General features: G+C 37.7%; 1 protein-coding gene across 1 annotated transcript in view; it reads left to right on the plus strand.

Annotated features, from left to right (window-relative positions):
* Positions 1–3,357: 3,357 nt before the first annotated feature.
* CDKL5 (cyclin dependent kinase like 5) overlaps positions 3,358–26,881 on the plus strand; it is an 87,063-nt gene continuing 63,539 nt past the window's right edge. The window contains exons 1-2 of the mRNA XM_009276885.1: positions 3,358–3,424; positions 3,981–4,015. Coding sequence (XP_009275160.1) covers positions 3,361–3,424; positions 3,981–4,015 — 99 coding nt within the window. The 5' untranslated portion in view covers positions 3,358–3,360. The remainder of the gene's footprint in view (positions 3,425–3,980; positions 4,016–26,881) is intronic.

Below are 26,881 nucleotides of genomic sequence, written 5' to 3' on the forward strand. Positions count from 1 at the left end.
CTATTAATAAGGTTTTCCTTGCTATTTCCAGTGTTCAGCTTGAAAGAATCTAGCCTGTCTTCGCTAAGTTACAGAATAATGTAATTCTTGCTATGGACAACTTTCTTGAAATTACTTTTTTGGTTAAAACTTCTAGATTTTATTTTTTCTTTATTTTTATTGTTACAGTTACTCACTCTGCTATTCACAAGACTCTGTGTCGTTCATAGATTTTGACTTCATGTTACCAGATTCCCTGCAAGAATCAGTGATTTTAAAAACAGTCTTAAGGCCAGTGCCTTTCCAAAAGCAGAAAAATCCCAGAAAGTTCAGTAGGTGCTACCACTGAGCAAGTACTTTTAGCAGTTTCTTTTCAGTCTTGCAGGAGCTTTTGAAGGCAAAGATCTCAAACAAGTATATACATCTTGTCTAGGGACTAGATGGGTCTAGGTAGTCTGAGTTCACTAATGTTGCAGGAGAGAACTAGTTTGAATTACTGCCCTGCTTGAGGAGATGTGGCAAAAGAGCTGGGGCAAAAAGCGTTTGGGTATGAATCCATACTACTGCTGCATGCCACTTGTCTTTTCATTAGCTCTCCTTTTCATTTCAAGATTAGGTTCTTATGAAGTGCTCTTGGCAGAGTTGTGCACGAAGACGACTCTCGAGCTAGCACAGAAGAGATGGGTCACTGAAGTGCAGTTTTCTTTTGGGAGTCCCCCTGTATGCGCATCTATATTACCTTTGCTGTCAGTCATGATGCACTTTGAGGAGAATTTGAGGAGCTGGTTTGTGTGTTTCTTTGGGCCAGTCGAAGTGTATCACTGATGGCGAATGAACATCGATAAGTGAGTTGACAGGCTTTTACCTTTAGGGAATTACATGTGAATGCTGCTCTAGGTGCCACGCGTCCGGGAGCACCAGTGTAACAAGCGAATCAGCTTTCTGTGGCTCTTACTTTTAATGAAGTGAAAAGGGAAACTGCATGATTGGTGGGGAGAGGAAGATGTGTAGTACTGAATTTCAGAAAGGAAGGTCAGCTGCTTGCAAGTCTAACCTTTATTTCCCCCCAAAAAAGAGGATACGTACTGAATACACTTGTAGAAGTCTTAAAAATAGAAAAATAAAAATAGTGGATCACAAGCTGCAGGCCTGTATAGCTTTAAGTAGTTTATGAGAAATTTAGAAATTATGAATGAGGGAAAGAGGAAACTGCATCTAAATTTCTTGTTGAGTTTTTGATACATTATCTCATAAGCTGCTTCACTGTTTTGTCATAGATCCAAAATGTATTGTGTACACGGTATGTAAGGCAGAAAGTGTATGGTAATAACTTTAGCAGATAAGTAATGAATGTTATCACAAACTAATTTCTAGAAAGACTTGTCAATGAATAATGTTGGGAACTGAAGTAGCGGATTTGGTGATGTTATTGAATAGTGCTAGCAGAAAACAGAATATACGTTTTCTGACTGTTCCTTTCTTTCCAGCAAGTATTTTTGCCATTCTGAACGCAGTTGACCTGTTGTCTTGTTTATGTTACAGCATTAATGGTTCTTTCAAGGTCTCTGTAGCGGTATTCCCATCACTCAGCTGCAGTGTGGGGACAGCCAGCTGCACCCATGTGCCTGGCACCAGCCTGTTTCAGTAGAAAGCTGAAGCAGCTCAGTGCAGACTCTGTTCTCATGCTGATGGGTGCAACTGAGCAGATGCCTCTGCTTTTCCAGGAGCCCATTTCTTAGTTCATTACTGCAACCAGAAAGCCTGGACAAACAGCACAAAGGCTTTTGTGAGAAGGAGATGCTAAATGAGATAGGAGGAGAGTATATGGAAGGGAAAGGAAAGGGTATTTTATACAATTCACAAGCGGAGAAAAAATTGATTAATTAAAACAGTAAATTAAACCACTGAAATAATCCATTAAGGATTGGTAACTTTTTAAAAACAAAATAAAAACAAACAAAAAAACCCCTAACCATCCTTTTAATTTGGAAGTCACTGCTTTATTTTCAAAGTTTGTTTCCAAAATACTGCGGTAGGTTAACTCTGAAGTTGCTTCTAAAATAACAAAACCCCCCAAACTATCTCCCTGTGTCTTGCTGAGGCTAGTGTCACTGTGATTTCCCTCCACCCTTGAGTCATCCTTTTTGTTATGTGTGACTTAGTCAACACAGGGCTTTTGGCCAGCACCCCTAGCTTGTAGTGAAATAGCAACGAGACTTCCCGTTTGTGTGAGCTGAACCCAATATCATTAGGTCACACTCATTACATGTAAGTTAATTAAATGAATTCACTTCTATCCTGCCATCTTGTTCCTCATGAGTAGTCCTGTTCTTGGAGCACTGAACTGTGGAAATGACACATTTCTGATTCATGGTGAAGCCATTTTAGGTTTTTGAATGTGGGATGTACGCCTTTAATGTTAGGGGAAAAAAGGCAGTCTGAATTAGCAAAACCAAACTTCAGTGTGTTTAGTTTATCAAATTTCTAAGATTATAGGAGAGATGTGGTGAGCCTAAAACAGACAGACACAAAAAAATTTGTTCTTTTCCCTGTGTATAGTTGCTTGATTTGATAGATTACTTCAGTGTTTGGGAAACATGGAAAAAAACCTTTGAAAACACTTTTTTCTGTTTATTACATTTCCATTAAATAAGCTCGTAATGGAAATACTTTTCTAAATCTGATTGCTAGTCAGTCTAGCAAATAATGGCCTTTAATTTTTTTTAAACAATCACAGAAAAGAGTAATAGAAGACTATTTTCTGTTGTTGAGTGTTCTTTCTACCTTATCCTTTTTGTCATTACAGTGGACAAATAATAAATTGACTAAACACAATTTGTTTTAATACCTAGCTGTCAACATACACCAAACTGAGAACATAAGTAATTATAGGTGTATTTTTTGCTCACTGAGGTAGTTCCTATCAACATTTTTGTTTTCTTCTGTCCTGTAGAAAATAACTTTAAGTTAGTTACTATTGTAATAGACATCCTAAATATGGAATTACAAGGCCAACTGTTCTGTCAGATATATGTTCTCAATAGGTTCCATCCATTATACATGCTGCTAAGCTCTCTTGATCATAAAATATGGAATTAAATTAATTGTATGTTACAATTGTTAGACAATATTGGTGTGATGTATATATACCACTGCGCGCTCTTACTGAAATAAAACAAAGTACTAATTACACTATATTCTCTTCTTTCCCCAGGAAGCTACTGACTGCCTAGAAGTTAAGAAAGAGTGTGAGAAGTCTGGTTGATGAAGGTGGAATTTTTTTTTTCCAAGAGCCTTTTCGCAATTGCCTTTTGCAAACTCTTTGGACGCTCTCCATTGTGCCATGTTTTGTGGCTCTCACCGTAAGAGGAATTTGTCTTGATGAAGATTCCTAACATTGGTAATGTGATGAATAAATTTGAGATCCTTGGGGTTGTAGGTGAAGGTAAGTAGTATCTTAACAAAAAATGAATTAGAATTTTATATAGATTTGACTTAGTTCTCTTGATGGTAGTAAGTTTTCATTTGCAAAATATTGCTTGTATGCAAATCTTAAGAGACATCAGTTTATTCTCTACAGCTCCTCCTAATTCCATTCTCAAATGGAAGGAGAAGTTTGGAAGCTGAAAGGAAAGGAAGAGAAATGGGACAGTTTTGTGTTTTGGGGAGGGGTTTGTTGGGGTTTTTTGGGTTTTTTGTTTTTTAAGTTTACTGTATTAATTTCTCTGTAGTGATAGTGGGGAGACGCAAGTTATCAAACTTCTCTGCAAGTATATTTAAAAAAATAATTTCAGCATTTTAAAATCCATTTACTTCCAAGCATTTTTTATAAAATTGTTTCAGTTCACAGAAATTTAGTACAATACCTGTATATGCAAGTTCTGGATAATAGTACTGGGAACAATATTATTTCTATAGCCAGGAGGTGACTGAAGACTGTTTTATCATGCTGCTTTTTTTTCTGCTTCGAGATGATTTATCTCTTTTCTTATTTGTTTCAGGAGCCTATGGCGTTGTACTTAAATGCAGACACAAGGTAAGTAAGTTCCTTTAAGTCAGAGATAAATGTTCCTATTTGGGTGAAACAATGACTTTTGATGAGAACTGAGATGTTACTATGTATGAGATGTGGCAGCTGGGGTGGGCTTTTCCTTGCAGTCAGTTATCAGTTTTTTCATTGCAATACTGTCAGAGGAAATGGCTACGTCTAGTACCAAACCTCCATTTTTTTGGTGTTTAATATTTGTCTGAAACATATGAAGTATTACTAATGTTTCATTAATCTCAACTAAGAGAGTTTTGAAAAAAAGAAAAAAGTTATTTTTGAATGCACTTTAAGCTCAAACAGTCTCAATTAGAATGTCAAATTAATTGCCAAATACAGCTGTATAAGCACTTAGCTGTCTTGGGTGGGGAGGGAGTGGGATCTATGTGGAATCTCTACAGCTGTTAGACAATCAAACTGCAGTAAGAAAGCACTGACTTTTATGCTTGTTGATTTTTAATTTGGAAGAGGAAGAAGTAAAAAAGGAAAGAAAAAACCCCGTTTCAGACAAAAATGAAGTCTGGCAACCTGTCTACACTGTTTAAACTACTGTGTAAGTTGGATGTATCTGAACTTGCTGCTCATCAACAGGGAACTCTGACATGAACTACTTTGCTGTCTTTCGAGCTGCAGTGTAGTCATATAAAATAACTTCTACTTCTCTTAAGCAAAACATTTCAGAATCATAGAATGATTCATTTGTAGTGATCCAAGAATATATATAAGTTTTTGTATGTAGTTCATACTTTTTTCTAGAAAAAGTTAACACTGTGCAGAGGGCCTGCGTTCCTGCGGTGGCTTTCAGCATGTACACAGAAGGACTTTTGCACAGGACATATAACTATATTTGAAGTGGCTTACACTATTATACTGACTTAAAGTTAAAAAAGGAAAAAAAAAATTTGAACTTGGAAAGATCCTATCTCAAGCTGAAGCCTTGTTGGGCTTGGGGGAGACTATAACACGCAATAGAATGGCTTTGGTAAATTGGATATTTTTGGATAGTTACGGAATAATAATTCAGGTGAATAGTCTGAAAGCACCTGGGTAGTGACAATACAGTTTATACTAGGCAGCTTTCTTCTTTATGGAAGGTAACCTCACCAAATCTCAAGAGGTTTCTAGGATTTCCTACATTGCTGAGTGAAATTTAAGCTCTGGATGTCTTTAGTCATGTCCTCATGTCAGAGTTCAGTACTCTAAGAGTGTAGTATAATGGCAGGGTAATCTGTTGTCTGAGTTCCTATAAGAATACCATACAGTATACCAGATGACTAGAAAGGAAAGGCTTTCCTTTAGCAGAGGGGGGGTGCTTCTTCCTACAGCCTGTGTAAGGATGCTGAATTGCTTGTGAGGATCTAAAGTTTTAGGTAGTTGCACCATTTTTTTCTGCAGCTTCAAGCTTAATTGAAACAACTGTATTGAAGTTCTAAAACAAAGTGGTATTTATTAAAGTTTCTAGCAGGTGGGTTTACTAAGACCTAGGGTTTCCAATATTTGGAGATCTGAAGAAAAGGCGAGGTATGTTGCTATTCTAAGCTTACTGATTTATGATTCTCACTTACTTAAAACAAGCTGCCCCCAGCCTCTTAAGAGCAGATGACTTTAGGGGCTATCTGTTTTACTATCTAAAAGTTAAACTTTGACGTGTCTTTTTTTCCATCCTTCCCCTGGCTGTTTGTCATCTTAACTTTTTCCTTTTACGCCTTGGTAAAATATGTTGAAAGAGACCTCTCCCCAGCTCTTTTGCAAGGTGCTGCACAGATTCAGAGCAGGCACCTCCTGCTTGTTGCCTAGATATACAAGGCTTGTTAAGAAAACATTTGATAATTGCCACAGGGGTTTAGTTCATTTTTAATTATAGGCATCATAATAAATAGAATTATTTACTAGTTTCTACATTTTTTGATGTATTTAATTATTTTTTACTTGGCTTATTCCTTTTAAATACGGAGGAAAAGTGGCTATAGAGGAAGAGAGTTGGGGGGACAGTATGAATGGGAGCTTGAAGATGTGAAAAGATGCTGCCTGTTTGCTCCAGATTTTCATTTACCTTAAGACAGAAAAGATCCAAATTATAGACAGAAGTCTTAAGGCTCTGATGTTAATCATTGACTAGAATGAACATGGTAGAACTGAAGTTGTAGAGAAACACCCTTCTAATGGGAAGGGGAAGGGAGGAAGAAAAGAGGAGAAGATTCTAATTCCTGTGACATCAAAGATGTTATAAACTAAAGGGTGGGTTTTAGGTGAGGCCTAAAACCAGTCATTAATTAGCTCAAAATGGGAATTTCTACCAAACCATGATAGCAAAGATTGTGCATTAAGAAAAGTTACTTGTATACAAAGGAAGAAAAAAAACATATTGCAGGATGGTATATGTAGTAGTTCTCCTTGATCAAGAACTGTTTTTTAGTACAACTGTCCTACTTGTATAGGAAAACAAAGATTTAATTCACTTTCATGAAGTTTTAACAGAATTACCTGGAAATGCAAGGATATGTGGTGGGTTTTGTTTGTTTTTTTTTACTGTTTGCCTGCTGATGGACATACTTTTTTTAGTATGGATGAAGAAAGTAAGAAGTTCTTCCACGTGATCTGTCTGCAGGTAGCACAGTTGAACTTTGAGTGCATTACATAGTAACTGTTCAGCACCATGTAAGAAGTTCAGAAGCAGCATAAAAACTAGAGAATGTTGCAGTATTTTTAATGTATGTATGTTATATACCAGGCCATCCTTGGCTGTGTTCCCTCAGCATGTACTGTGTTTCTTTTTGTGCAAAGCTAACAATTATGTCTAAGAATTTGAATGTAGAAGTATTTATATTCATCTTTATAAATAGTGGTAACATGCTAGGATCAAATTCTCAGCTATTGTAAGTCAGTGTATCTCCATTGTATTGGTGAGAGGGTAAATTCTGTGTGAAATGAGGAGCTGGTCCCTAATTGCAACAATTTTCCAACATATAATCCACTAGTGCTTCAATAAATATGTAGCTTTTTGCCCCAGTGCATTTCATTGGCATGTATATATGGATTTAAATTGGAGAGAATGGCATAAGGAACAAATACCTTGTCATTATTATATGTGTTTTTTCTTTGCTGAGGGAACATTATCAGAAAAGGTAAAGTAGCTCCTCTAGAATGACTGTGTTTACATTATTATACAGCATGTTTTTATCACAGTTCTTTATTGCTAATTGTGGTTTGTGCATAAAGATTACTTGTTTATCTGTTGGTTTTTTTCTGATGTGAAGCTAATACAAATAATGTTGAGATAAAGCAGATCTGATGTTCTGAAAAGCTTTTGCCTTTTTTTTTTTCTTTTAATGAGAGGACTTTTCATAAGGAAGTATACTGGAGTACATTGTGTTTCAAAATACTGGAAATACATTTTATATTCACAAACTATTAGAATAGGCTGTTTTGGCTTATTTACTAGATCTCAGCTATGTTTTCTGAATAGAAAAACCACTTGAACAGTTCAGCAGTGTCAGAGATCATGGCTGAGGAAAAGAATCTTTGCTGATGTTTAAGACTTGACAAATATTTGCCCTTTAAATAAAACCACTATCCCCTTTACTTTGCAACATGGGCTTGCAGCTTCACGTAGAGTTATCCTTTGTGATAACTCTAGGGACTTAGGCACAAGTATTAGGAGGACTCTGACATCAGATACAAAGCTAATAGGACAATATTGTGACTTAAAATCAATAAAATGATAGGAAGGTGCTGTGGGAAAGCCATAGGTGTCCAAAGACAGGCACACTGCAGAAAGAAGCCTAGAAGAAAAAATTAAGCTGGAAGTCAGCGTGAAAAGGGAATGTATTGATATACTGTGAGATAATAACCTGTGTATCTAGGGAGGAACACTGAAAATTGTAGCTGCAAGTAGGAGGAGTTTGTACAAATGAGGTGAATACATCCTTGGATGACTGGGATAAATGGAGACTGCGTCTAGGTAGACAAGATGATGACACTGGAACAGGGGGTCATGCATTAGAATGAGGCACAGCTCACCACAGGGCCAGGCTGGAGAGGAAGGACAATGCATACTAGCAGGCAGTCAAACCATAGCTGTTCTACTAATGCTTTGAAAGCAGTGATTCTAACTTCTGCTTTAGTTCCCATCTGCAGAGCATGCATAGTGGTTTGCTTTATCTAACCAGGGTTTTGCAAATGTTCAGTTGAATGTTTGAGAAGGACGCACATGCAAGTCTATTCAAAAAAGTCATTTTTTTCTTCCGAGCAGGATTTCATTATTATCCGGTAAATAAGGAATAGACTGCATCTTAAGAAACGAGCATGAAATACCTAGACATCTAAAGCTGATCATTATATAAATAACAAAGTGTTGTAGCTGATGATTTTCCACTTTTAGACCTGTTGGTGTGGGGAGCCGGCAGAAACTTGCAGGAAAAAACACCGAAAATATGCAAAAGAGGAGATGCCTATATACATATATCTGTATGTATAAATTTATGGGGGTTTTTTAGGTTAGCTAGGTGTGTGGTGATGCAGATTCTCTAAAAGCACAGTAGAAATTTGAATTCTCCTAGACTTATCCCTTCTCTTGCTACGTGCTGTGTGTTATCAGAGTCTTTGGAGCCTGAGGGTATACAGTTTAATGATTTAGAAATTTAATTAAATTTAATTTAGAAATTCAAAGGGTTACCCTTTGAAACCAGTGTTTTTTCTGTTCCTCCAGGTAGGCTATCTCCACTTCTTCACTCTTTGCACTATTTGTTTGTTTGAGCTCAGACAGGGATTCCTCGTTTACCAATGCTGGCCAACTCAAGAAACTTTTCCCAGTTTTCTGTGTGTTAGAGTGGGCCATTCCTGTGCTTTGAGGAAGTCAACCTTGTAGAACCACCAGCCCTCCTAGACCCCTTTACCCTTTAGGGCTGTCTCTAAGCAGATCCTTGAAAAAGGTGAATCTGTTCTATTGAAGGTCCAGGGTTGTAATTCCACTGCCCCTCTTTCTTAATTCTTTCAGGATCTTAAATTCCACTATATCGTGGTGTTTTGCATCAGGAGATGCTGGTCTGTTGTAATCCCAGTAAGAAAGGCACTCGGACTCTGTAAAATGTCATTTAAAGTGCTATTTCTTTATAGTGTTAGCTTTAGTAAAGTAAAAATGTTACAGGTGATCTTACGTCCCTTTAGATGCTGGGAACCTTGAGTTGTGCAGCATCAAATTGGCTTCTGATCAGGGTGCAGCATGCTGTGCAGACCGTATCTGTAAGAAGGGGTTACCCCATTTTCATTGTTCAAGCTATTACAGGATTTTCTTACAAGAAAATGGTATTAATCATTTCTACTGTCAAACAGAAAGGATGTTCTCGGGAGAACTTCGTGCCGCATCCCTAGATAAAGGCCAGGCGATGCAGGCGCTGGTGCTGCGCGGGAGCTGCCTGCGGGCTGCTCTCTTGCAAGGAGCTGGGTGAGTTTGTCCTGTGGCCATGGGATTTGTGCGGCACAGCACAGGCCTGGGCTTCCTCAGGGGGACCCTGATGTGGAGTGCTAGCTCCTCCATGTACAGTGGTCTTCTGGTCAGGGTGACGACATGTTGTCACTGCCTCTTAGGTTATCATCAACCTTCACATTCCTATTGGTTCATTGGTCAGTTGTGTCAAGAAATTGCCTTCTGCATCTTCCAAAAATCTCCCGACTGTCTCCATCATGCTGTATTACCCTTGCAGCAGATGTTGGAGTGCTCTAAGTCCTCTGTGAAAACTGGACTTTATTGTAAGGCTTCCCTTAGAAGGCTTTATCTATTTTGCTCTCTTGATCAGGTGCTTTGAAGCAGATGTCCACCCTAATGTCACCTGAGTTGTTCTGTCTTCTAGCCCTCATGCAAAAACTTTTGACTTGTTTCTTACCTATTTTAAAGCAAATGTCTGTGCATTCAAGCCTCCCTTTCCTTTGCAAGAATCTCCTTGCCTTCTTAGCTCGTCCTCCTCAAAATATCCTGAGTCTGTTCATGGCAGTGCTCCGGTCATGCGAGCTATCCCACCACATTTTCTGTAATCCTAATGAGCGATTTCATCATCTAGGGTGATGGGTAGTTCAGATAACGCATATTTCTGTAACTGTGCACTGACTCCTAGTTCCTCCTGTTTGTTTCCCATGACGCTTGCATTTTGTGTACAGGCACCTGGGACCTGGTCATGCTGCTTTCACGGAGGGAATGAGAGCTTCATACCCGTAGAAAATTTGGGGTCTCCCTGATATTATCATAAGAACGGAGTTCTGAATTTGCCTGGTAGAGGTTAGAATCCCTTCTCCAACTCATGTATCTGCTGATGTTGTTAACATCATCTTCCTCTTCTCACTGGAAATCTGCTAACACTTCTTTTTATGTTGATGAGTTTCTCTTTAGTGTCAAAATTAAAAGGTAAGTGTACTTGTTTGTAAAAGTTGCATTTATCTTCAGTATGTTGTGTTTTCTGACATTCTTGCTTTAGATCTGGCTTTTGAGGTTCCTTAGCTCTCCAGCATGTGTTAAGCCAAATGCTTGGACTGAAGAATACAGTCTTCATTGCAGTTTATCTTCAACATTTTTCTGGTATTATCTTCTGTACTGAAATGGGTACAACTCTTTTTTCTTTTACTTTGTATTTACTGATTTGACAGTAGTTCCTGTTTGGATGACTGAGAAATGAAATTATGAGTAAATGAAAAATCTGAGTTCCCAAGATGAGTAAAGATTGCTGTCTACATTTTTCCCCTCAATGGTATCTTTCATATGATGGGGGTAGTATGAGCTGATGTCAGATTTTGACTACTCAGCTAGAGAATAAACTAGCACTGTCTGGTATTTGAACCCTGAAATACTAGCTATGCTGATTTGGAAGTTTCTGGTTCTTGGTGTTTCTATGTCACTAAACTTACCGTAATACTGTGAGTTAAGGAGAGGTATTTCTATCTGCTTTTGACAGAGATAGATACTAGGTACAGTATTGGTATTCATTTTAATAACTGATCTGAAGTTAAATATGAAAGTACTGCTGTTAAAAGTTATGGAAAACAGACTGCAGTGGTATGCAACAAAAGATAATAATGCAGAACATTTAGCATTACATGGCAAGTGATTCAATTCAGGCAAAGCATATTTTAAATATTTGTATTTCTTCATATACAATTGACTTTCAAAATTAGAACCTTCCAGCAAAATTTGAATTATATTAGGAGCATCATTTATCATTTCAGAGTAAAGCTGAAAGCTGAATACTGCATAGACTTTTTCCAATCTACTACCCTGATATACACAAGAACGGTCATTTTGAGTCAGATGAGTTCAGCTAGTATCTTATCAGTATCTTAAAAGTGACTTTGTTAGAGGTAAACAACGGATTAAGAACAGGGCAGGCATGTTGTGATACTCCCCACAGAATTCACAGTCTCTAATTGGTAAAGTGCTACTGGGAAGTCATTATCACCAGAATATTCTAGCACAGATTATGCCAGCAGTGTATTTTTTTTATTACCTTATCCTGTGCCTAAAGCCATCTGTCCTTTAAGTCTTCTACTTGCCTGTGCGTACTGTTTAAAGTATTAACTGATATTTCTGTATACTGTGTAAAGTATTCTGTCCTTATGCATTTTTTTAATATACCATCAATTTACATATAACTGTCCTTCACCTAAACCCAGGTAAAAAGTACAGTGCCAAATCCTACTGATTTATGTCTAAGATGTCACATATTCTCTCATTGTTACTATTGCTATCTCATTGCTGCCTCTATTTGGTTACATCCTCAAATTTTCTGCAGATCTTTTTCTTTGATTTTTGTATGTAATTAAAAGCGCTATTGCTCATTTTCATTACTAATCAAATGTGTTTTGGCTCTGTGGCAAGATTTTTGTTTTTAATCATGGCCAAGGGCGAATCTCTGTTCAGCATACCATTTTCTTTCAGTAATGGCAGCTTACATATGGAGGATTATAGCACTTAATGCTGTTGTTCCTCAGACTAAAGCACCAGCTCACTGATGTGTTTTTGTACCAAAACTTGTGTGAAAAACATACAATGAACATGAGACCTGTATTGAGCTTCTGAAGTAAATAGAGTGTGCTAGTAGTCAATGTTTGCAGCAGTCAGAGTTGAGATCTGTCTTGAGTATTATGTGAGGAAAATAGAGCTATTAGGCAAGCTGTAGTGCTGAAAATCATATTAACTCTTTAATAACCACTTGCTTCAACTTCACCATTAAGCAACGAATAACCTTTTGAATTCCTTACTGGAATTCTGCTCTGAAATATTAGGTATATAGTATTTCTTTCATGGGCTTCCATATTCTGCTTCTATGCCATTCCCTTGAGTGCAGCAGTGACAGGCGAGCTTGATTAGTGCTAATTCACTTCAGTTATCACTTTCCTGTATGTATATTTAAATGATGTACAATGAACATCTATAACTGCTTGCTGTGCCAGGTAGATGCTAATGTGGTATTAAAAGTTTCTAAAGCTTTCATTTTTCATTGATGCATTGTGGCATTTGTCTATACCTGAACCGGAGCCTCTTCTATAGTCCTCTCATTTCCTTGCGGCAGGGGGAAACAGACAATCAGATTAGCATTATATTAATATGTTTTAAATGTCACTGATGTCGATGAAGTCCTGATTTATATTAAAGTAAGTGGAAGATTCATACGTGTACTGTTATTGCTCCAAAGATGAGATAGTTGTGCAGAATGGAGGGTAGAAACTAAGTTGCTGAGATGCCACAGGTTGAGAAGACAGCTGACTATTTGGTCTCTCCTCCCCTCCTGCCCCCAAGGTAGACTGTAATATTCTCTGTATCACAAGATTACTGCCTTTTATTTCTTTTCCTCAAAGTCTTATTCCCAAGTCTCTCCTGTTTCTTCAATTATTTTTATTAAAAAGAGTTTTTTCATAAGGTATCTCTTAATAAAAACCATTAAAGCACTAATTTTGAGGAAGCTGTCCAACTCTAAAATGACTTACCCGCTCCAGGGGGAAAAAAAAAATTCGATCTCTGTTTGGTGTCATCCCAGTTTCTTAGAAGTCTGAGTCCTGGGATTAACTGAAGTAAACATTTGTTTTTCACACTTTTAAGGCTATATAGGATGAGAGGATAAAGTAAGGTAGTCCCAGGTGTCCTTTTGATTGCTTTTGTTGCATTATGTTGTCTTCTGTTTGTTACTTCTGCTATAGGTTGCTAAGGCATGCTCTATTTCAAGGATTTTTTTAAATTTGTTTTTATATGAACCCTTATTTTCTTTTTCACTTACATACAATGATTTCTTTAAGAGGACCTGGGCAGGTTCTACAAAGCAGGCATGAAAATAAATGCATTAAATTTAATGGTTTTCATTATTCACATTGGTCAGTCTGTCTGTAGCCATTATCAATGGAACGGTGCTGCTTTGATGTCTGCAGTTGTGTTGTTTCCCTTCGAGACTTTTATGACAATCCAGACTGCTGCATGAAAGGTCCCTTGTAGGATATCCATTCCCTTACCACCTCCTTTGTACTTGTCATGTTGTGAACCCTGCTCAGATGTGGGCGGTATTCAGTATTCAAAATCGGCATTCCTTCCCTCCTTTCTCCCCAAAGGCTAACTTAGAAATGGAAGGTGCAGGGGAAAGATGAGAGCGAGCTTTCAGAGGTGAGAGACTGACTTGCTGGGGAAGGGGATACTAAGATTTTTTTTTTCCCAGGTGTGTTGATTTAAAGCAGTACAGCGTGAGGGTGTTACTTTCAGTGCCACAAATTAGGGTGGCTTAAGTTGGTTTGGCCATTATAACATTGGGTAACGGAATTTCATGCGGCACAAAGCTGGGATGCAGAGAGACCTGATGCTGCAGAAGATCTTCAAAACAAGAAGGGGGAGGGAGAGAAACAGGTGATCACCCTCATACTCCATAATGTGGGTAACTGAAGGAGGCATAGAAGCCTGAGCTAAAAATAACAAGAGTGGTTCATCTTACCTTGGGAAGGATATGTGAAATGTATTACTGATGGTTTTCAATTTAAATTAAGTCAAAGATAAGTAATTTGTTACAGTCACAGTATCTCGGATCAGTATTTCTTTTACTCACACAGCTTCTTCCAGTTGTCACACTAATGGCTCTAGATTAACCAGACATCTGTTGCACTTTTTCTTTTGTTTCTTAAAGAAACTGTGTGTCTTTCTGATAGTCACTTACATAACAGGTTGCATGAATTCCTCCTGTGGATACTGGTTTGACCAAGTGGAAGGTTACTGCTTATGCTGCAAATAACACTTTTCCTTGGAATATTGCCAATAAACAAACATGCTCCTTAGTAGTTGCTGCATACTCCCATCTGCAAATGGATTATGTATCATTACACTTGTAATAATACAGGAATTATATTCAGACCTGCAGCAGCGTGTTCTGTGGCTGCCCCAATGGCTCTTAATTGCAAACAGCTTGTAGTGCTATATGTCATTCTAATGCGCTTGTAAGTGGAATCTTATTTTTAAGTGTAGATGTGATGAGTACACAAAGCAAGACTATCCGTACAAATTATTCTTTCTTGCAAAATGTTGAAAACGTTATGGTGAAAATTGAAGTTTAAGAACCTGACTGCAGTATTTCTTAGAAGCAGCAGCAGAAGAAATTGAAATCAATGAGGATTTGAGACCTGATGTAGGGTCTTGGATCATTAGGAAAGTAGTGGTGCAGGCTAGGGAATTTATAGTTAATGCAAATTAATATATGGGAGAGGGAACAACATATGGCTAATTCTAAGACTACATCTGTAGTAGTATGAACTTGCTCGAATATTGGATTACAGTCTAGTCTTGTCATCAAATTGCAAATTACTGTGTAGCATAATTGATGTGAAGAAAATTGTATTTCTAAATTTTAGACTAATTGTTTTCCTGCGAGGGATTTTTGTGGACTTCTTAAGCTTTTGTAGGACATGTGAGCAGCTCTAAGAGCACTAGGTTAATCACTAATCTCTGGACGCTCCATGTATTTAAATAAAGGCTGGTAAAATAGAGCACAGTTCAGTGTTCGAGAAGATCATTAATGTAGATTATTAAATGTACCGTGGTAAAAGTGGATCTGGATCATCTAGCTGGCTTTCAAAATTATTTGTAGAAGCCAAGTTGATCTAAAATGTTACTACACTAAAGTGTCTTGAATATAGCAAGTACATTAACTTATTTTCTTAATTGTTTTTGTGAATTTAAAGCCTTTTTTTTTAAGCCAGGAGTCCTGGAAAAGGAACATTTGACAGTGCAGGTAAAACATTGAAAATAATAGTGAAAACTTTCCCAGCATTTCACTTTATCTGAAAGCTGTAGGCTCTTCTTGGCACATGTATTTTTTTCATCAGTAAGGATTACAGTGTGTTTTTAAATAATAAGTTGTCCTTCTGAAGTCCTGGTTAAAGTAATTTAATTTTCCGTGATTACTCAGTTGTGTGTAACTGAGGTGGAATGCCCTCCTAAAAATATAGAAAACTTTTTATTCTTTTTGAATAAAAAAATCCTGGAATATGTAACTTATTTTCAAGTATCATGGTATTTACTTCTCATTCAAAGCCTGGATAACAATAGATGGAGAAAAAAGGAAAGTAGTTTCCATTTATAACATTACAGCTGTTTGAAATGTGTACAAATGTGTAAAATTTCATGCAAAGAACTTAATAATTGCACTTATCGTATGTGGTGTTTGATCTCAGCTAAAAGCCTGAGGGACTAGACAAACCTGGCATCAGATTATGGTGATCAAGAAATTTTGGATACAGTGGGAGGCCAGACTGAGCTCTAGAACAGAGGCTGTTTTGTTAAGACTGCATAGTGCTTAGTCTTTCTTCAGCTGATAGCAGTTGTTACAGGTTTGCACAGAACTGGAAGCATTCTTTATGCTGTCTGTCTCTTATACGTATATTACAACTCTGAAGCTCTCCAGAACATGTACTTCTGTTTTGCTATATTTAACTGCACCTGGACAATAAAGCTCGATGAGTCTGCTGCTTGCTTTTGATAAAGAATAGTCCACTTGCATGCTAGCTTCTGCTGTTCTAAAGGGTATCTATTTAAGCTGCTTCTAGTTTAATAAGAAAACCAAAACACCCTCTGGATTTATAAAGTATTTGCATTTTTATTATATTATCCCTGAATTATTTTAGCTTAGATTGCTAAATTAGACCAATCTTCATGCAAGTCCCTTTTAAATCCTACCACCTTACAACATAATGGCTTAACTTTGCCCATTATGAAAAATCACCCACTTTATGGAATTCTATTTTCATTTTTCCAGATGTATAGCAAAGTGAGGATTTGTTTTTGAACAACATAGGTTTGTTGGAAACAGATACCAACATTGCTTTCTGGTTTATAATTGCTTGCGCCTTAAAAACTTTGATAAAGCATCTTCTATTTCTTCCTCTATGTCAATACTAATTTCTGTAGAGTACTGCAGCATAGAAAGATTTATATAACAAAATTCAGTATAAATCTTACAGAAGGGGAAGGTGAGTTTTTGCAGGATCTTGAAGTGGAATGATTGTACTCACTGACACTCATTCTCTCATGATTTCATTCACTTGTACCCTCATATCCACACTCTTAGAAGTATAAAGGGGTGGGTGTGCCCACGTGGGCAGTATCTGATTTGGGCAGTATCTCCAATGTGCAGGATGGAGGACAAGGGCAAGTAGCTCTCAAGTCCCTGCTACATCTCTGGAGTTCCTCTTGGTGGTGATGACAAACGAGTTCTCACATCTTTTGTATCTATTTTATGTTTCGAAGTTGTCCGTTGTTATGGGATGGTCCTTAGCCTCAATCTTGCTTACTTCAACTTCCATGAGTCTGTTACCTGTTTTTCCTTGTTTGGAATTTTTGTTTGTCTATAATGTTTCCCTGATGACCTAACAGGAGAAAGGCTGGTATATGTTACAAGCTGCAACCTTGTTGCTGTCCTCCTGTTATTAGCGTGCAGGGTCTGCTTGTGAGTCAGTTGTGCTGCGACCTTCTGGGCTTGGCATAATGTTTTACTCAATTTTACTATTGGAGCACCGTCCTGGGAACAGTTTTCTGTTATCAATAAAAACTGTTCTTGAAACTTTGTGCAGTTTCTTCTTGTGCTTGTGCGTGTTTGTGTGTGTACTCTTTCAATGCCTGCCCCTATATCCTATTCATACTTACCCTGATCTGTTACATACTTCTGCAGCAGAAACAAGGTGCACAAAATGAGTATGTTCTCTGAAAAATTTGTTGTTGTTCTGTTTTCAGTTTTTAGTATAGAATTGTGCTGCCTTATTGAACAACTAAGTATCAGTTGACCATAAAATGCTTTGAGAGAGTAAGCTTAGTTTGGGTGCTGCTATATCTCCTAATCTTTCAGTCCACAAACAATCCTTGTAATATTGAGAACTCCTTCCCAAATGTGTGTTATGAAGCATATTTTTACATACAGTTCTAATAACAGAAGATTACCGCAGATTCCAGTGTGCTGAAAATTAATTGCGAAGCAGTTTTCTTAGACTTAACCTTGGCTGAACAAGGTTACCATCATTATCAATTTTCCTTTTGGCTGTAGAGAGACTTTTTTAAAAATTGTGATGTTTTCAGGTATAACAGAGGTAGGTGACATTTATAAGTGTAATCATGCACTGAGGTGTGCAAAGATGCAATTCTGTAGGACCAAAAAAACTTGGTTGGCTGGTTACACCTACCTCTTCTTTTGACAGTACGCATCTTGACCAGGAGGCAAGCTATCTTCTTGTAATCAATTAACATTTCCAACAGAGATGGAGTAATGCCATGTTTATGCACCGAAATATGTTACAGGCAATGCCATCTGCAGAGTAAAGCTGACTAGCTGCTGCTTCTACAGGATCAAATTTCCTGTGACTGTTTGTGCGAAAAATTCATCCGAGTGGTGCGTACCTTTTTTTTTTCCCCTCAAAGCATCAGCTAGTGAAGAATGGTGTTAAGAAATGTATACAAGATAGTATCTGGTGGAATTGCAGCCTGGGCTCTGAACCCACTCTAATTTTGTAAGTCTTTCATCCTTCCACTGCTATAAATGTTGCTGTAGTGTTAAGGAATCAAAACTATTTGGGGAGCAAAAGAGAATCAGTAGGAACTTCACTAGTGACCTTTAGGAAGGCTTAAGAGAGGCCAAATGACATCTATCCCATGGACTCTAGCAGGTTTAAAGAAAAAAAAAAAGGGAGTGGGTGGTATTTCTATTCAGAAATTCTGGGATGTAGTGCCCCCTTCATCTAGGTTCCGCAGATCACGTAAAATAGAGACTGCAAACCAGATCTCTCAGATGATGTCAGTATCAGAGAAGCAAATCAAGGGAGATCAGTCTGTCTACAGTATTTCTCACTTTCTATTCACTATGGTTCTCAATGAAATTGATAGTTTATATTACTGAAGATTAGCTTCTGTTGCTTGATCAACATCCTTTCAGTTTCATGTGTACATGTACAGAGCCATGCACAAATGTATACACGCGCATTTGTTTAGTGATGAGTTACAGCAAGTGGTCTCCTCCTCTGGTCAGTTTTAGAAACTGATACTAGCCCATTCCTTCTGTTGCCTCTTAGCAGATTTTTACGTGTACTAGTTAGCACACTGTTATACTGGTCCTTCTTATGAGTATGAGAACCAAGCACTTGTGCCTCAATATGAAATATGAATGGCAATGATTCTGTTGTTTTATCAAAGTATTCAGCAGGAGTGTACGTGTCTCTAACCAAAATCTGAATTAAAAACTTCACAACTGAAGTCTTGTGATTGTTTTCTCAGTTTTCACTCGTCCTACATCTGAAGATCATGTTTCAGGAACTTTCTGAAAAATTATCCTTGTTGCTAAAGCATCTTGTGCTTTTTCCCTAAACATGTTTGCATGAAGGAAGGCAATCTTTTACCACTTCTGAGCTATTAAAAAAAAAAAAAAAGTGAAAATGAAGGGTCTATTTAATTTTGATAGCTCTATTTCTACAGTTAGCAATAAGTCCCAGAATTTTTCAATGGGAGAACATGCCTTTTCTGAAAATATCTATCTAGGAATCAAATTATGAGCACATAGTTTATTCTTGCAAAGAATACATCTGTGGAAAGACAAAAGTAAAGGAATAATTAGGCCCAGGGATCTTTTGTTCATGGATTTGTTTGGGGTTTTTTGTCTTGATTTTTAGGTTAGGGTAGGTTAACAATTAACATTCTGCAAGGCCATCTTTTTCTTTTTTGAAGAGGTGGTGATTGTTGACTATTTACACTGTACTACCTGAATGAAACCTGTGTGAAGACACTGATTCATTTTTTTTCCATGAGGATTTTAACTGGATTGAGAGTAACTAATGATTCACTTGTTAACGTTCTTTTATATTACTTGCCACATCCAGAGCTTTGGCTATATAATCTTATATTGTAATGACTTTCAAAAAAAAAAAAAATTCACATCCAGAATTGTGTTATAATGAAACCAAGTCAGATTTAGTACATTCAAACACAAACGCTAGTCAACAAACTGCTGTTAGAGCTATTGTTTATGCTTTGTACCAGCAGAAGGCTTGCTACTATATCAGTTTACAAAGGACAGAAGGCAACCTTCCTCTGAAGAAGCTTTGTTTTTCATATCTGCATCTAGTTTAGGCCAAGTACTGCAATGAAGCTCCAAGCTTACTTGTACAGTTTTAGCTTTTGGATTTTTGCAGTAATCTTAAATGTTTTGTATCCCCCTAATCAAATCTGAAGTAACAGTACTGTTGTTAAATATTAATGAGAAATTTTACTAAGTAAAATATTTGAAAGCTTTACTCCACAAAGAATCCTAAAGCTTTTCCAATTGTTACTTTTTCTTTCACTTCCGTTTAAATGAATCTTTATAGTGCCTTGGAACTGAGCGAAATATAGCTCTAGGAGATCAGTATATAACATACATTCTAAATCCCTATTTTTCTTATGACAACCTCTCATGTTAATCTTTGTGCTCTTACTCAAGGATCTTATCTGAAACGTCCTCCTGGAAGCTTAACATAAGGAAAGGAGCTAATTCTAATGGGGCCTTCTTTGTAAGTCATTTAAAGCTTTATTGATCTCGGGTAGTACCTTCAATTATACCAGGAAAAGGAAATGCAAGGCTCGTAGCAGAGATATTTATAGCTTCATGAAGATACTCACCAGAGAACATGTACTTTAATGTGCAGGTTAAAGAAGAAGGACGAGCTTCAGAAATTCTGGTCTTGCTGCTAGCTATGCCAGATTGCTTTGTGGGATGTGAGAATTGACGCTGCACAGTTACGTTGGCAATGGAGACATTTTTACTTCAGTAGGACAGTTGGGAATACTTTATTTGTGTTTCTAGCATGTGCACTACAAAGACAATCCAGTGAACTGTGATGATATTAATGTAGTGATGGAACTCAAAGAATACTGATACAGAGAAGGTAGTATCTCTGAAGTTACTAGCGTTGATCACTATTTCTGAAATGTACCTTAAAAACACATGCATGCATATAAGTTTGTGCATGCATGAACAAATAAAACATACAGACAGAAGGGTTGCAAAGTCAAGTAACTTGGGTGGAATTAATCTCACCCACTGTTTCAGTGCCTAGGTCTTGCATAACCAATCTCCTTAGTTTATATAAATTGAGAGTCCAACATCTGAAAAGCAATTCTTACCATCTGGAAATGATTAAAATCAGTAACCTTCTGGCTGAATCTTCTCTCCCTCCCATGTTTTTACTAGCTGTGGGGAAAGCCTTGACAACGCACATTGGATATATAACTCTTAGCTGGCTAAAGCTAAATGAGATGGACTCTACCTTAGGAAATATTTGAGGTTTTCTGTAGATTTATTGAGTCTTTTTAAACACAGAATATACTTGTTCTCAGTTTAAATTTAGCTTTGGAGATTGCTGTTTCTATTTTAGACGTGAAGGGCTTCAGTTTCTTTTGCGTGCACCAGTAGTTCTAATAAAAGAATGCTACCTTTTCCCCTCAAATACTGCATTGCTTGTATACACTGTGATACAAACTTACTTTTTTGCACGTAATTTTCTAGACTTCTCAAATACAAAATTCATCATATAACACCATATGGATACCCACGCAGTTGTCACACAGCTGTCAACTTCTAGTATTTGAGATGGTGTAGCTAGTAACCTGTTGCCTTCATCCCCCGTGCATACCAGAACGCTGTGGAATGAGACTCATCTGTGGTTTTAGTGGGTTTGCAGCTATTTCTGAATTCTCACCATTCCTCTGCTTTCAGTAAAATTGGGTTCCAGTAAAATTTTAGATGTTCACAAATTCATTTGCTTATTTGTTATGCTGGTTTTATACTAACTTCTGAATCCAGGTGTCTTATCCCAGTTCTCTCTTCCAATCTGTTTTCAGCCTGCATTTGTCTGCCTTCTTTTCCTAGTCTCTTTAGAGTAGGTATTCCCTGGCCCTCAGCTCTTCATTCTGCACTTTTTTATCCCCTCTCCCCACATATTGTTTCCAGTGTTTGCGACAATAAACTTGATGAGATCAAGACACTGTTTTCTTTCCTCTTCTTCTAAGAAGTATTCATTTGACATGTTTGGGCAAACTTTGACAGTGAACCTAAATTCTGCATGATATCTTTTTTCCTGGCTCAAAAGTGCATGTGTGTGTGCAAGATCTAAAAGTGGGATGTGTTAGATAGTCTTATCGGTAGGGGCAATTTTTGTTAAAACAGCTTTTTTAATCTTCCTGCAACTTGGGTGATGTTTAGACTTTTTTCTCCTTTTTAAGATATAAGAGAAAATGTACTGATCTAGTCATGAGTCTTTGGATGCTGCAGAAACTGCCTGAAATAAGTCCACAAACTCTTGTTCTCAATTTAGCTCCAAAACTGAAATTTCATCTGTGGAAATGCTATTTTTATGAAGACTTAGCTGTCATTTATTCTTCATCTATTAGTAGTAACAGAAGCCTTCCTTGGCTGCAGATTCCTTTATTTCCTCATGTACGTTCTGCTTCTGAAGTTAACTAAATTACCATGCAACTTGTGTAGAGGCAGCCCTCTTGTTCCTCTGACCTCTGCAACAGCAATCAGTAAAACCTGTATGTGCTTGAGGTGTGAATCTTGCCTGCTGTCTTTTTTTTTTTTTTTTTAAGCAGTTTGGATTGGATTTTAGTCCTTAACGCTATTCGCTATTGAAGAGAAAATCTCTAAAAGGAATGCAGTTTTAAATGCTTGGCAGAGCAAAATGGCAGTTTTCTTAAGAGGCAAGAATTTCTCTCTTATTATCCAAAGAATGCCCTGTCTGTATAATCCTAGAGAAGAAATCCTTTCTTTCTCTGCAAACCTGAATGTAGAAACTTCGAGGGATTTTAGTCCTTAACGCTATTCTATAAAGAAGAGAAAATCTCTAAAAGGAATGCAGTTTTAAATGCTTGGCAGAGCAAAATGGCAGTTTTCTTAAGAGGCAAGAATTTCTCTCTTATTATCCAAAGAATGCCCTGTCTGTATAATCCTAGAGAAGAAATCCTTTCTTTCTCTGCAAACCTGAATATAGAAACTTCGAGAAGAAATGAAGGTATCCACTGAAACCCATATCAATATGCAGACTGGAAAAAACTTTTTTAAAAAATAGCTAAATTGAAAGGGAAGTAGGAAAGCATTGATTTAGGATTCTGTAGAGCATCCATCAGGCTGGTAGGGAAAGAGTCAGAGGTGAGGAAAACTGATCAATAAAACATCAGGAAAAATGATCCTGCTCTTTTGTAATGCTAAAACAATTTAAAAATTGAGGACACCCACCTCACTACAACCTCCTTTCAGGTAGTTGTAGGGAGCGATAAGGTCTCCCCTCAGCCTCCTTTTCTCCAGGCTAAACAACCCCAGTTCCCTCAGCCGCTCCTCATAAGACTTGTGCTCCAGACCCCTCACCAGCCCCGTTGCCCTTCTCTGGACACATTGGAACAGGCTGCCCAGGGAAGTGGTTGAGTCCCCATCCCTGGAGGTATTTAAAAGACGAGTAGATGAGGCGCTTAGGGACATGGTTTAGTGGGCATGGTGGTGTTGGGTTGCTGGTTGGACTCGATGATCTTAGAGGTCTTTTCCAACCTCAATGATTCTATGATTCTATGACAAGAAGATAGTACCAACTTGCACCTATAGAGCTATCCCTGTTATAAGATTGCCCTAGAATTTTGCTTTGATAAGAGCATAATGTCAGCAAAAATATCTTTTGATTGAGGAAAAAAACTAGAGAGCAAAAAGATGTCTTTTTGTAAATGCCACAAAATCCTTAGAAGGGAAAAAAATATTTTCTGTCCATAATACTGTTGTCTAATGGAAGAAGTAGCCAAAGAACTGAGGCTAGAAAATACAGGTGGCATTTCCTATTCAAATTTATCATCCCTTCCCTAGAGAACAACACAAAAATATTATCATTAAAGATCTGAAAGAAGTGAAAGAGATGTCTGTGAGCCTTAGTGCTACTTGAGGAGAAAGGAGATACCGTATGACGGAGAGGACATGGAATGGCAGATTCTTAGGGTTAATGCAGATATCTATGAAATGTTCCATAGATAAACCTATCAACGAACTGAGACCAGATTAACAAAGGTGTTGGTTATATTCAGTAATGCCTTTTACCTACTAAATTGCATGGACAAGACAGTGTTATACTATTTTGTGTGCCCAAAATGGGGGAAAAAAAAAAGTTTTCAGTTTAAAACATTTTTTTTTAAAATTGGAAACACTAAACATAAAACTTCTCATCTTTGGGATTCTAGACAAGAACAACATTGTAGCTTGGGCTTTCCCCCAGATGCGGAAAGCTTATCATTACTAACATATACTATCTTTCAAATTAATGTATTAAAACCAAAAATAACCTCAACCATGGCTCTTGCTTCTGCTCCAGAGCAGATCTGGAATAGCTGTTTGGTATCTGAGTAGATGATTACCACCTCTGGTGGTCTAAGGCCCACTCCAGAATACGGAGGAGTTGTTGCTGCCATTTGCACATGAGAGGGAAGGTTAAAGTTAGGGCAAACCTCATGTATAAGCGCAGCATGGAAATGACAGTAGCTGCTACTACTTTTAATTTTTTTTTTTCCTTCAGCACCAAGATAGACAATTTTTCTTTTTAAGATAATGGTAAACTGAGCAAACTAAGCTTTGGAAATCCTATTCTAGCTTGTGCTCTAAAATGACAATTTACTTAGTATTTAAAAATTGTTAAAATAGAATTAATACTGGAGCTTTGTGATGGATGGATATAAGCACTTCAGGAAAGATGGGCTCAAAAGACAGAGGGGTGAGGTTTCCATTTGTGTGAAGGAGTGTCTCAGATATATGGAGGTCTTTTCTGGGATGGATGACGGTGTGGTTGAGAGCCTGTGGTTCAGAATTAGAGGTGAGACCAGAAACTGTGGCATTGTATTCGGACTTTGTTGACAACCACCTGATCAGGGTGAAGAAGTGGGCAAAGCCTTCTTTAAACAGCTGACAAAGTTTTTGAATCACAGACCCTGGTTTTCATGGGGGACTTTAACTTCCTTGGCATCTGCTGGAAGGGCATGTAAGTGGTCCCAGAGATGTACGGAGGATGTCAGGGAAAATTTCTTGATACAGATGCTGGAAGGGCCAGCCAGATTATTATAATGATTGGCTACAATGGCCATGAAATGGTGGAGTTCAAGATCGTGAGTACATTGAGGGGAAAAAAGTAACAGTGTACAGATCTTGAACAGAGAGTATTCAAGAAACTGGTAGGTGGAGAGCTCATGGAAGGCAGCTCTAAAAGGCATGGGAAAGCTGGTAGTCATTTAAGAACAACATCCTCCAAGCACAAGAACAGTCCATCTCAGTGCTTAGGAAAGCAAGTAGACTTCTCAGGAGACTGCCTTGGCTAAGCAGGGAGTTCATGATGGAGCTCCAATGCAAAAAAGCAGTATACAGGAGGTAGAAGCACACATAGGCTTCAAAGGAGGAATTTAGAAACATTGCTTGGGTGGATCTGTGTGGTGTCAGGAAAGCCAGAGCTCAGCTGGAGTTGAGACTTGCAAGGACAGCAAGAAGGGCTTCTACTGCTACTTTGGTAGTGAAAGGCTGAAGAAGGAAAGTGTAGGCCCATCGCTGAGTGTGGCAGGCAATTTAGTGACAGCAGAGTCAGATAAAGTCTGAGGTGCTCAGTGCCGCCTTTGCCTTGGTTTTCACCAGCCAAGTCTCCCAGGTGTCTGTGCTTAGTGAAAAGGTTGAGGAAGAAGATGAATTTTCAGCAGTGGCTGAGGATTGATTTGGGAATTACTCAAGAGAACTCAGCTCATACATTTTAATGGAACCAGATGGGCAGCAGCCAAAGGTACTGAGCCCTTGCAGCTAGGACAGCTCTTGATTGTCTTTGAAAGGTTGTGAAGACTGGGGGAGGTGCTTGATAAAAAGAGAAGGGACCAACATCTTTTTTTAAAATTAAGAGACAAAAAAAACCCCACTCCAACTGATCTTACCCATGATTGGAAAATCCAAATGTGATTTCCATGCATTTCCCATACATTCTTAAGCTGAATATGTGCTTTGATTTGATTTTCTTTCATGTGCTGGTAGACCTGGAAAGATGACATGATTAAGATACAAATTTAGGTATGTATGTATGCTCTTGTACAAGTGTCTAAACTCCCAGTATAGTCAATGGGAATCTAGTCAAGGAATAGAGGGGAAGTTCAATTCATGCTTCTTTGGAGATGAAGGGTGCACTTTAGTTGCCTAAGAGTAAGCTCCTACTGCTGTTGGTAATACCTGGGATGCTATGCCTTATCTCTAGCTTCTCCTCAAGGAGGTATACATCTCTATAAATTCTCTGTCATTTCTGCTAATACCATGTGTTGTAGATACTTGGGGAATCTTAAACACTACTAGATGCCTGTGTTTAGGCTACTGAATCATGTCTTGAGTGACTGGTCAACTTAGAGCTCTCCAGCTCTGCTTGTTGTAGTAGAAGCTTGAACACCCAACTGACATGCAGGTATCTGAATTCAGATGTCTTAATCTGAAACTGAATTCCACCTGAAGAGTTTTGGCTTCAGGAACCTGCTTGACAAGTCTGCCTTTGGTTCACAGTAGGTCTTGTTTTACAGAATAAAAAAATGCCTGTCAGATTGTTGATAAGAAAAGACAAAAATTTAAAATGTGAAAGTACCAGATAAAAACCAGATTATATCAGTTGCAGAAGTAAAGATTTCAAAATTAAAGCTTGAAGTTTAGCCAGTCACGCTGAGACTATTTTGATGCTCGAAGTTGGAATAACACTGAAGACTGACATTGATGCATGTTTAAAAAAAAACAAACAACAAGTATTTTCCAATAAGTTCTACCTACTGTTGAGTTACGTGGTGCCTAGGGAAGGAGCACTACATTAGTAATAACAAAGAATTAAGAAATACAATGTAGTTATAAACATCTTGCTGGCCACTGCATTTATGGAGTCAGCAGTATCTGAGAAGAAGCTATAAGGGTAGTACAGGCTGCCTTCCTGCTTTTTCACTTTGTTATCACTTGTATTCTGAGTGTCAAGATTATGCTGTAAGAAGTAAATAAATAATACTGGTATCTGCCCAATGCAGTATTATGCTATTTATAAATAGCTTAATTTTTATTCCCAAATTTTTCACAATTTAGAGACTTGTCAGCAGTATCTGAGAAGAAGCTATAAGGGTAGTACAGGCTGCCTTCCTGCTTTTTCACTTTGTTATCACTTGTATTCTGAGTGTCAAGATTATGCTGTAAGAAGTAAATAAATAATACTGGTATCTGCCCAATGCAGTATTATGCTATTTATAAATAGCTTAATTTTTATTCCCAAATTTTTCACAATTTAGAGACTTAACAGGAAAAAATACCAAATTGGAAA

Source organism: Aptenodytes forsteri, unplaced genomic scaffold, assembly GCF_000699145.1.
Source record: "Aptenodytes forsteri isolate BGI_AS27 unplaced genomic scaffold, ASM69914v1 Scaffold273, whole genome shotgun sequence".
NCBI lineage: Eukaryota > Metazoa > Chordata > Aves > Sphenisciformes > Spheniscidae > Aptenodytes > Aptenodytes forsteri.